This window comes from Eretmochelys imbricata, chromosome 1 (assembly GCF_965152235.1).
Source record: "Eretmochelys imbricata isolate rEreImb1 chromosome 1, rEreImb1.hap1, whole genome shotgun sequence".
Taxonomy (NCBI): Eukaryota; Metazoa; Chordata; order Testudines; family Cheloniidae; genus Eretmochelys; species Eretmochelys imbricata.
The window spans coordinates 141,872,362-141,884,806 of NC_135572.1; the positions used below are offsets into that span (position 1 = coordinate 141,872,362).

At 43.8% G+C, this 12,445-nt stretch overlaps 1 protein-coding gene across 4 annotated transcripts in view; it reads right to left on the bottom strand.

Annotated features, from left to right (window-relative positions):
* RPS6KA3 (ribosomal protein S6 kinase A3) overlaps positions 1–11,448 on the bottom strand; it is a 126,569-nt gene extending 115,121 nt beyond the window's left edge. For 2 of the 4 annotated variants that reach the window (XR_013346108.1, XM_077816665.1), the window contains exons 1-2: positions 11,060–11,448; positions 1,048–1,104 (exon numbers count right to left, since the gene is read on the bottom strand). Coding sequence is in view for 3 of the 4 variants with exons in the window: in XM_077816665.1 (XP_077672791.1) it covers positions 1,048–1,104; positions 11,060–11,131 (129 nt within the window). In the remaining variant the exon portion in view is untranslated. The remainder of the gene's footprint in view (positions 1–1,047; positions 1,105–11,059) is intronic. The other 2 variants (XM_077816655.1, XM_077816646.1) reach the window with 1 other exon arrangement.
* Positions 11,449–12,445: the final 997 nt, after the last annotated feature.

Below are 12,445 nucleotides of genomic sequence, written 5' to 3' on the forward strand. Positions count from 1 at the left end.
TCCCACTGCCCCTAAACGAAAGAGGGAGAGGGTGGCTAGGCTAACTGATTGTCTAAATATGCTAAATAAATAAATAAATAATTAAGTATTACAGGCCAATGGGCAAAAGAAAATTTAATTATGTTAACTAATACCAATACAGCTAATAACCAAGATACCTTGTGCCCTGTGCAATTAGGTTAAGGGAACACCGCCAATGGTTTGATCTCACAGCCAAGGCAGTAAGAAGGAACTGAGGGGTGGCTGGGCCTGCTCTCTCTTTTATGCCCCTGGGTGAGGCTGCAAGGGCACTCAGAATGCAGACAAGGCCTGATGGTCACTTCTAGCCAAAAAGAATCTGATCTCACACGCATATGTACATCGACAATGGAATTTGTTGTTCACGTTCTTGATATTAGCTGATGCTGTAACCTGCAGAGCACTTACTAGCTCAATGTCAATCTCTGCAATCAACTGACACCATCAACGTTCTTAACTACTGCACTGAATCATTTTAGCAGAAAATAGCTGTTGTGCTTTTTTCACTGACATTGGGTATAATGGGTGCTGTAAGGTAGATAGTTTTCAGAATTTCTGGGGTGACAGGTGAATTCCTGGATTCTATCTCCCTTTCTAAAGTCAGTCACCTTTGCCTCTGTCCAAAAAGGGGAAAAAAGAAAGATACATCCCTTCCCTATTAGCAAAAGCCACCTAGTACCAAGTGCCACATCTGTACCCTTTCCAGTTGTCAGAGCAATGGTTTTCCCCTGACTTCTACAAGATACAGCTTTGTGCCTTCCATAGAGAAACCTGCATCACACCAAAAATATTGGGAGCACTGTACAAGCAACTCAATTTAGTACTGAAATTAACACAAGGGACACTCTACTGAACCAGTGGGTGAGCGAGGAAGAGAGCTTTTCCTCAAAAATATAGATCCATGACAAACAATTTAGGTCTAAGGAACACAGGGCTTACACTATGAGAGTTACAGCCAGCCCTTAATATTTGAGTGACCTATAACAATGTACCACAAAATAAAGCTTACATTTGCAATCTTTTACTTACAGTTTGCTGATTAATCTCTTCTTCTCCCATAGGTTCATCCATAATTTGCTGTCCATTCTACAATAAACATAGCAAATAAACAGCAAGTTACTAAAAGGGTTGAATTCAGTTAAAAAGCAGAAAAACATTTCTTTGGGTGCTTTCACTATAGCATTATGAGCATTTTAGTCTCTAAAATCCAGAGAAGTTCATCTGTGTGATTCAAGGTGATCCCCTTCCAAAAGGTAAGTATATTGTGGATAGCACACAGCAACACCCAAACTTCAATCCCCATACAGTACCACATTAGTCCAAATGAGTCCCACAATGGGAGTTATTCAGCACAAATAAAACTCCTTTTCCCAAGACCAACCGCATGTATCAAGCCACTATCATCACGGTCAAAGATTCCACAAAATAACAATTATTGTTGCAGTTTGGATTGTGGTAATAAAAAGCCACAAGCAGGAATGGACAAATTCATGGGGTTTTTTTAATGGGACAATGATGATCAGGCTTGAAGGTCATGGCCCTGCTTATTAACACTTCATGCTTTCAAGAGCATATGCAACCAAGTTCTCTCTCTTTATATTAAGTGCAACACAGTTCTCATCATACTGCTGCTCATCTTGGTCACTTGGCACAGTTAGAAAGGGGTTAATTCATTATTTTCAGTTCTCTTGTAGACAGACAGTTCTAGTGTCTGTTACTTATGAAGCAGCAATAGATTGAAACTAAAAATGATTCTGTTGTTCAGAACTCTTTGACCAGCTGCAAAACTATCAAAAAGAATTATTTTATGCTGCTGGAGAAAGCCCAAAGCAGAAGCAGGTATTGGAGTTAAAGTATGACAACTCCTCTTCCCCCTAACATACCCCCTGCAAAAAAAAAATACAGGTGAAGAATGAGGTGGCAGAGACCTCTTTCCTTTCCCCAATGCCACACAGCTGCCAGGATGCTTTGGAGGGGATTAACGAATTGAGGAGACCTTTCCTTTCACTGCTGCCAGGAGGTTCTGAAAAGGAGAAATGGTAGCTGGGCTAGAGAAATGCTTCAAACTTTGAAAGACATCTATGCCACTCAAAGCTGAAGTTATCAGGCAGGATCCATCAACTGACATCTACTAGAAATTTCAGTTCTCACTGTTCTCTTTTTCAGGGCTGTTTACCATTAGGATTATGATGTTGAACCTTAATGATGGATCCTTTGCCTTATTTGTCTAGAATTTTTTCTTGTTATTAGATATAGCCCTTTATTCATAACACAAGAACTAGAGGGTCACCAAACAAAAATTAATAGGCAGCAGGTTTAAAAAAAACAGAAGGAAGTATCTCTTCACACAATACACAGTCAATCTGTGGAACTCCTTGCCAAAGGATGTGGTGAAGGCCAACGCTGTAACAGAAGGCCAAGAACATAATGCAGTTCAAAAAAGAACTAGATAAATTCATGGAGGATAAGTCCATCAATGGGTATGAGCCAGGATGGGCAGGAATGGCGTCCCTAGCCTCTGTTTGCCAGAAGCTAGGAATGGGCGACAGCAGATGGATAACTTGAGGATTACCTGTTTTGTTCATTCCCTCTGAACCACATGGCATGGGCCACTGTCAGAAGATAGGATACTGGGCTTGATGGACCTTGGGTCTGACTCAGCATGGGTGTTCTTATGTTCCTTCAACTAGCAAATTGTTTGGTAGTTCTTTCAAGCATTATCCTGGATGGAATGTGGGTTGTGAGGACAATCTGCCTCTTATGAAGTTTCCCTTCTGGATTCCAATATTTGATTATACCAAACATAATGGGTCTTTGAGTCTCAGATGACCCTCAATTCTCTTAAGTTTCCCACTACATGACTTTGGCTCAAAGACAGAAACAATAGGTTGGATTTATGCCGTTCTCAGCAAGGATGTGGCATGTCAGAACATGAAGCTGTGTGGACTCTATGAAATGGGTGCACGAGACCTGATAGATACCCATAGATTTCATCAATGTATTCAGAGAACATCAGTGTTTTCATTGTTTCCTAGAAGCTCTTCTCCAGTTATGTTAAGCAATTATCTGATCAAGATGATATGGGGTAATTATCTGAGATACAGTGCTGTTAATTAATATTCATTTAATCACACTGCTTGATAATTGTTCACAATTCATGTCAATGATCTATTAGAAAACAGAAACTTAAAGGTAGTTTGAATAATTGCGGGGGTTTCTGTTGTTGTCTCTATGGACCATATTAGTGCAAAGTACTACACGCACACACTTGTAAAGATGTTAAAAACATTAACAGCAGTAAGTAAACTGACAAAGCACCGGGCTTACAATGGTGGGTATCCAACATAGGAAATGAGCATCTTCACAATTATTTGATTAACCTCTGTGGACAAACTGCTGAAACTGTCTATCTGCTTCCCATATGCTGCAAAAACTGACATGTTTAAATAGCGGATTAAAACTCAATGACATTAATTGTTGAGGTTTTTACTGTTTGTATGAAGAGGTAAAGGATTAAGTGTTAGGAGGCAAGCATGATTTTTAAAGTTTTTGGTGATGCTCTCTTCTCCAGGAAATAAAAATAGCGTGTCTCAGAGGAGCTGAAGAAGGGGGAGGAGTAAAAGGACACCCCTGAGAAGTTCAGCCCTTTGCATGGATTTTCAAAAGCTGATCATTTACAGGTCCTGAGAGGGAGAGCTCCTAAAAATCAAGATGAGTCGGGGGCTCTTTTAGTCATGTCCTCATTATAATTAAAAATAATTTGCTAATTCATTCCTTTAAACTATGTTCTCCCACCTTCCATTCCCTGGCCAGAGCATGAGCAAGCCACGGCATATGGTGCCAGCCTAGATTAAGATGCCAAGAGACAGGTTTGGCCTAGAGAGAAAAATGTTCAGGTACAGGAGCAGGGATTACCATATTGCCTGTTTGTTAATAAGAACTTCTAGGGAGAGCTCATCCCTCACACCAGGCTTGATGGGAAATATTATAACTTTGTTTGCAGTTTCCACAAAGCTATCTGGTGCAAGCGTCTAGAGGAAGAGCACACAGGACGAAAAGAAGTTAGTCACCTTGCTGACCTGCTAGGATAGAGAATGACTGAAATACCTGGGCTTATTACCTTATTTTGATTTAAAAAACTAGAATAATATAAAATTAACATAACACACATTAAAGGGACTAAAAGCTGGCTAACTTATAGGTCTAAAAATGTAACTAACCAGGGAGTCATCACTGAGTGGGTGCGTTTCTAGTGGGCTCCTGTAGAGGTTGGTTCTTGGCCCTATGCTGTTTAACATTTTTATCAATTACCTGTGAGAAAATATAACATCACTGATAAAGCTTGCAGATGACACAAAAATTGGGGGAGAGGTAAATAATGAAGAGGACAGGTCACTGAGTCAGAGTGATTTGGATCACCTGGTAAGCTGGACGCAAGCAAGCAATATGTGATTTAATACAACCAGAAACAAAGAATATAGCCATACTTATGTGATGAGGGACACAACCCTGGGAAGCAGTGACTCTGAAAAAGAATTGGGGGGGGGGGGGGGGGAGAGGAGAGTGAATAATTAACTAACATGAGCTCTCAGTGTGACACTATGGCCAAAAGAGCTAATGTGATCCTGGGATGCACAAATAGGGAAATCTTGAGTAGGAGCAGAGAGGTTATTTCATCTCTGTATTTGGCACTGGTGTGACTGCTGCTGGAATACTGTGTCCAGTTCTGTAGCCATAATTTGAGAAGAATGCTGAAAAACTGGATAGTGTTCACAGAAGAACCATGAGAATGATTAAAAGATTAGAAAACATGCCTTATTAGTGATTGACTCAAGGAGCTTAATCTATTGAGTTTGAAGAAAAGATTGAGTGACTTGATTACAGTCTATAAGTACATACACATGAGGAATAAATATCTAATAATGAGCTCTTCAGTCCAACAGAGAAAGGTTTAACAATCCAATGGCTAGAAGCTGAAGCTAGACAACATCAGACAGGAAACAAGGGATAGATTTTTAACAGTGAGGGTAACTAAGCACTGGAACTTCCCCATCACTGATAATTTTTAAATCAAAATTGGATGCTTTTCTTAAAGATATGCCCCAGGAATTATTCTGGGGAAGTTCTAAGTCTTGTGTTATGCAGGAAGACAGACAATGTTATCACATTGGTCCTCTCTGGTCTTGGACTATTGAGATGTTGAAAGCCTTATGAAAGGAGAATTCACGTTGCTGTGCTAACCATCAATACTGGTGTCTATATTTTTATTTCAATGGCTTAGGCTTTTCACCCTCTGCTTGAAGGATATGAAGAATTATCCTCCATAAAAGCTCTATTCAAGAGATATTTAAGGTGCCTGTAGCGTATTTAGACTTTTCACGTTTAAAAGCTGCTGAGTAAGATTCTTGGCAGAGGAGGATTGCATCTCTACTGCTGTCCCTGTACATTCTACTGCAGCTGGAACAGCAAAACAAAACAACCCTTTTTATTATATCAGTAACTGATATTTGTTGCTAGAGCTACAGCTAGGAAAGTTATGTATTCATTCTAGCCCATGTGAGATAATAATCGCAATAACCTAGCTTTATAGTCCATTAAGAACAAAAAATAATGCTGCACACTATTGGAAAGCAGATTCTCAGACTTCAGTGGTATATTGATCGTAGTTTTACACAGTATGCAAGTATGTTACTAACTCCTTGGTTGAACATTGTAATTTTGTCACTAACCCAGGGATACAGCAAATCTCAGGACTATAATTTTTAATCTCTGAAAGGGACACTGAAACAAGAACAATGCAATCCAGTGTGGTGGGAGTGGTGGCAGGGAAGCCAGTGGCCTTCACACAATTGCTGACAGTAGAGGGAATGGTGAGACTCAGGAGTCTTGGGTTCCATTCCAGGCTCTGGAGAGAAGTGTTCTATAGTGGGGTAGAGATTCTTCTGCCTGTTTTTCCCCAACCCCTTCCAACTAGTTTCTGTCCCCCTCCTGTCTCTTCACCACCCCAAGCTCCTCATAGAATCATAGAATAGAATATTAGGGTTGGAAGGGACCTCAGGAGGTCATCTATTCCCTTTCTCATTTAGTCAGTTCCCGTCTCCTTTTCCAGCCAGTCCCAATTCCCCATTCAATCTGTCTTCCACTCCTGCATGAACTACCAGTTCTAGTCTTCTAGATATGCAGCTGTGGTGAGAAATGTTACTTGCGCCCAAGGGCAGCAAAACATTCACAAGCGTAGAACTACCAATAAGAAATCACTGGCAGTAAGTATTAAAAGGATGGCAGGTTTCATATGCATCGTATTCACATGGTTATGACATCTATTTTACTAATGGAATCACAAAAATCCCTGAGCCTCTCCTGTACAGTAGTCTTTGAAATACAATACTTTTTTTTACATATGTACATATTATGGATAAGCATCAGATGAGAATCCTTTATTATAATAAAATTATACGGAAAAGTTTCATTTGTCATAAACTTACAAAAGTAAGCACACTCCAAGAACTATTACATTCAAATAGATAAATACTTTAGAAGTGATCAAGAACAATTTAGAGGATATTTTGTGATGAAATTCTTCACTACAATGGAGTGGTGGTAAAGAGTTGAGTAACTTTCAATATCCATTGATACCTTCTGTTTAGACAACCCTGCTTATGTTTTCAGTATGTAAAGGATGGTTGCAAATGTGATCTTTATTCTTGTGGCTTATTCCCCAGAAGTATGTCCTATTCCAAAGACTGATATACAAAATAAGTACCGAAGCAATCACAACTGGAAATTATGACTGCAAATGGCAAAGAACAGATGTAATCTTGCCAACACTTATGCATTCACTTAACTTAGACTTTGGGTCGACTACTCATGTACTTAAAAGTTATGCATGTGTGTAAGCATTAGCAAGAATGGGGTAATAAGCATCAATGCCGCACCATATTCAATATACTTTTATGCATCAACATCACTCACTGACATGCCTCTTCATCCCAGTCATTTAGTAGTAGTAATGTCCCGCTGACTGCCACAAGAACAACATAATCCTGGATTCAGCAGGTAAGTGAAAGAATGAGTATAAAATATCTTGCTTTTAAACAATCTCTATTTGCGATGGGCAAGACTTTAAAAACTAAGTGCTGAAAGTTAGGCTCCCAAACCCATATTTAGACACAGCCTATTGACTGATGTTTAATGGGAGTTCAGAGGAGTGCAACACTTTTGAAAAACCAGGCTGCTTGTTCAGGTGCTTAAATATGAATTTAGGAGCCTAACATTAAGACTCCAGTATTTGAAACTCTTGGCCAACATGTCTTGTGCATGATTACATAACATACAGTATATACTCAGCATGAGACATAGATGCCGGTTAAGGATGTAGGGCAAGAACCCAAGCTGATGTAAATCAATATAGTTCCACTGGCTTTAACAGAGCTTGATTTACACTTTGGATATTTCCTCAAGTATTATATACAATATAACTTTCTTTTACGTACCATCATTAACACAAACTACCCCAAAATGCTTTACATTACAATAATGCCCAGAGAGCTCATTCAGGATTTCTCTGGTTTTTTTTGGGTACTGTAGAAACGTATAGTGAATCAAATGCCCTCTTGTTCACCTTTAATAATTGTATGGATTTATGTTTTTACCCCAAAGCTCTTTAACAGTTTGCATGGCACTTCATTTCCCCCACAGAAAAAATACCAATCAACTCCAACACTGATATAACTTGAGGTAACACCAAGGTTTGCTATAACAACTTATGATTTCCTTAGGGCTGCATTAAGGAGTAAGGCTATGTCTATACTGCCTCACAGTGCGAAGTACAGATGTGCGAACCGCAGAACACAAAGTGTTGCGATATAACTGTTTGAAAGAGGACTGTGTTAATTCAAACTATGTACCTTTTAGTTCGCACCAGCTGCGTCCACATGGGGCTGTTACATAGTAACGCTTTGGTGCGCTCTGCAGTTCATACCTTCATTGTCTGCACTGCAGCATCACAGTGTGGACAAGTCCTTAGTGAATATCTATGGCAAACATAGATAATGTACATGATTTACAAAAGCTGCAGATGACAGCCAACATATAGCTATGGAGAATAAGTCATAAAAGGACTCCATGAAGGCACAGACCTCTCACAGGGATCTGACTGTAGTCAAGAGATTGCAGTGCTGCTAATAAGGCTAACTCGTGTAAATTAAATATATGGTTAAGTATTTAAGCCATTTGCTTACATACTTGATCCAAAAATTGACTATTTTTAAAGATACAGCTTTCAGGCAAACAACCTTTATATTCAAATCTATTTTCTTCTTCAATGGACACCCAACTTCCATTGAATTTTGACAGGTTTTGGGCACCTACATCACTTAGGTTCTTTCTAAAATTCCATGTATAAATTCATTATTCTAATCAAATATTCATAATTTTTCTTCTTTCAGTAGAAGCTCACATTTACAGACACCAGATATATGAACTGACCGGTCAAGCACACACTTCATTTGGAACCGGATGTACGCAATCAGGCAGCAGCAGAGACAAAAAAAGAAAAAACAAATACAGTACTGTACTGTGTTAAACAAAAAAGGGAAAGTTTAAAAAAAGATTTGACAAGACACAAACACTGTTTCTGTGCTTTGTTACATTTAAATTAAGATGGTTAAAAGCAGCATTTTTCTTCTGCATAGTAAAGTTTCAAAGCTGTATTAAGTCAATGTTCACTTGTAAACTTTTGAAAGAACCATAATGTTTTGTTCAGAGTTACGAACAACCTCCATTCCCAAAGCATTTGTAACTCTGAGGTTCTACTGCAGTAACTTAGAATACTCAGTCTGTTCCAAAACACATGTTTACAAAAATAAACCAAAAACCACAGAGGTACCTGTATAGGATGAACATTCACCAACAAAGCAGCAATGATTATCTGTGTCCTATCTAAGAAGTAAACCTGAAATAATTTTGGATTATATCCATATCTGAAGCACAGCATGGGCATAAGTATTTGTTAGGATTGGGCTTTACACCATAAACCCTTCAGATAGGTGTAGTTATATATTTTTGTAGTGTTTCTACATAACTTAAGTGTCTCATGATAATGTAAGTACAGAACAGCCTTGTTTATGTGCATAACTTTTCTTTATGAACTGACCGAATACATTTTGAAATATTTGTTTTTTAAAAAGTCTCCAAACACAGTATTTTGAAGAATGAAAAATCAAGTGAATAATGGAAACTTAAAATATTTAGAAACACACATGCATCAATGCAACACCTTTTAAATTTAGTATTGGGGCTTCCTTATAGTCACAGAATTTAGCTGATATGTTTCCTAATTACAAAAAAAATACATAGCATGAAGAGGAAATTAACGTCACACTGTTCACATGTTAAAAATTCAGTAATGCCGGATAAGTCTCAGGAAGGAAAAATATTTGTCCCCCTAGAACAAGTGTTAAATTGCTCTTCTTAGTAATTATACTCCTTTCCAAAATTATTTCACCTAGAACTACCACTTTGAAGATTAGTGAGAAAACTACTGTAAGAATGATAGGTATTTTTAAATGATTGTGTTATCAGAACTTCTTCACTGGAGGTCAAATTAATCTGCAGTCTCCTTTTAAGTGGCAGGCAGTCAGGAAGCAATGGGGCAAGTTTCTCAGCATTATTACAACTTTGCAAGCCTTTATTACCTGGTGTCCAAACCACATTAGCACACAATTCTTTATTTAATGAAAAGTGGAAGTGACTAGAAGAGACAACAACTCTAATTAATCATCCCCCACAAAGGGATCTGAATCTCCTCACTAGCACTTGGAATAACTCAGTCTAGTAACTAAAAATGCATAGGGAACTGTGACATTGATGTCATACCACACCAACATCCTACTGTCCCCTCACTACAAACAGCAGGAAACCACACTGCACAGCATTACACGGATGTTCCCCCAAACTGGCCAAACAGCAAGTGTTACCAACATGAGGCAGCCCGGGTAGCCGAAATGATTGTGAAATGGCAAGAACTGCAGGCACAACCCAGCTCTGCCTAGATAAAGACGTTTTGGGATCAGAGGGATGAGTGTCCTTTTCCAACAGCAGAGAAGTGAAAAAGGGGGTGGAGGGGAGAGACATTAAAGGTGGTGAAGCCAGGCTTCTTATATGCCTGCCTGGCCTGCCACAGGGTCAGGCGGCTATACAGAGTTGCCCTATTAGGAGCTAGTTTCCCCGCGTCCGCTGCCTGGGAAGGGCGTGTGGAGGAGGCTGGGCCACTCCGGGAAGAGGGAACTCGCGGTGACAGTAACCAGATACCGGAACGGAATAAAACCAGCCAAGTCGTTCAGCGGCGCAGAAGCAGGTTATTCTCCTCCCAGAAGGTGCAGACTAATCCCCTCCGGAAGTGGTGGGGTCCTGGCCGATCCCCCTGCGTGGGGGTCGGTCACTTACAGGCAAGGGAGCGGCACGCAGCCGAGACTCAAACGGGCTAGGGAGGGAGCGAGACACCAGGGCAGAGCTCCGAGCAGCAGCCGCTGGGCGAGAGGAAAGTCCCGTGCGGCTCCCTCACCCTCCGGCCTTCGCCTGACCTTTTGTCACCAGCCAGCGTCGCGGCTCCCCACGGCGCAGCACCGCGCACACGGCAGGGGAAAGTTTCCCATAAACTTGGGGGTTGCGTGACATCTCGCTCTGCCCAGCCCCGGGACCAGCGCGCTCCCCATCGTTACACCGCCACCGGGGGAAGGAGGGAGCGGGCGCAGCCACGCGGGGCTCACGGGACAACCCGTCCCAGCCGTGGGGGGGGGGGGCGTTATTTACAGCCCCTTCCCCACGGGGCCAGGAGTGCTGGGCAGGGGGGCTCGCGAACACCCCTCGACTCGCCTGGGGAGCCGGGCGCTCGCTGTCCACCAGGGGCCCCTCTCAAGGGCAAGGCGCCCCCGGAGGGAACGTGGGCTCGGGCGAGAGCGTTGGGGCCCCCTCCCCAGGCTGCCGGGGCGCGGTGCGAGGCGGCGGCGGCGTCTCCCTGCCCCCCGGCGGGACCCCGTACCTCCGTGCTGCTCTCGGCCGCGCTCTCCACAGCCATCTTCTGCCAGGGGTCCGCCAGCTGCGCTAGCGGCATCGTCCCGGCTCGGCGCCGCCGCCGCCGCCTTCGCGCTCCGCTTTCAAGCGCCCCCGCGGGGCGAGGTAGGACGGGGGCAGCCCCCGGCGCGGGCAGGGCGAGGAGCCCGGGTGCGGTGCGGCGCCCCGGCCCGGCCGGCGGAGGGCCCTACCCGGCTCTGGCTTCTGCCGCTGCCGCCGCCTCCCGCCCGGCGGAGCTACCCTGCCTCAGCGCCGCTCGCTCCCCGCTTCCGCTCGCAACATGGCGCCCGGGCCATACCTGCCCGTCAAACCGAGGCTGTGCACGTCAGCAGCTGGGGGCGGGGCCGACCCAGCCAATCCGCGGCAGCCGCAGGTAGCTGGGGGCGGGGGAGCCGGGTCCGCGCGTGCAGGGGGCTGTGGCGGGGAGGGGCGCTAGCCTGGGAGGGGAGTCGCGGCCTGCGCATGCTCAGAGTCTATTCCTGGCCCTATGCAATGCGCGGTGCCCTTCGTAGACAGCTTGGAGGTTCAGACAGTACAAACTAAGGCCTGGTTTACACGACAAAGTTAGGGCGACATCTGCCATGTTAGGTGGCATTAATAATGTATGTGTCTACACTACCGAGTCCCTTCCGCCGACCTAAAGGGCTTGTAAAGTCGATTTCTCACTCCACCTCCAGGAGAGGCGTAGTGCTTCGGTCGGCATCCAGGCATCAACACTGGGATACTATAGGCACTGCACTGTGTCATTTGAATGAATTGACCTCTGGAAGGTGTCCCACAGTGCTCCTCTGTGACTGCTCTGGAGAGCACTTTCAGCTCCACCGTAGGCGCCGACTCTGTGGGTGCTCCGGGGCTGGAGCACCCACAGAGAAAAATTAGTGGGTGTTCTGCACCCACTGGCAGCCAAGCTCCCCGCCCCCCCGCCTCACCTCTGCCTCCTCCCCTGAGCGCCCCGCATCCCTGCTTCTCCGCCTACCTCCCAGCACTTGCCTACCTCTGCAGCTGTAGCAAGCTCCAGGAGGGAGGAGTGGGAACCTGGCATGCTCAGGGGAGGAGGCAGGGTGAGGCAGGGCCAGTGCAGGGATTTGGGGAAAGAGTAGGAATAGGGGCAGGGAGGGGGCAGAGTTGGGGCGAGGACTTTGGGGAAGGGGTTGGAATGGAGGCAGGAGCGGGCCTGGGACGGGGGGGGGGATCGAGCACCCACCTGCGCCATTAAAACTTCGTACCTGTAAATTCCACTTCACTTCAGCCAGGTACACAGGAAACAGCTGTCCACCTGTTAAAGCCCCAGGAACTTTTGAATGTTCATTTCCTGTTTGATCAGCGTGGAGAGCTCGTCAGCACAGTTGACCAT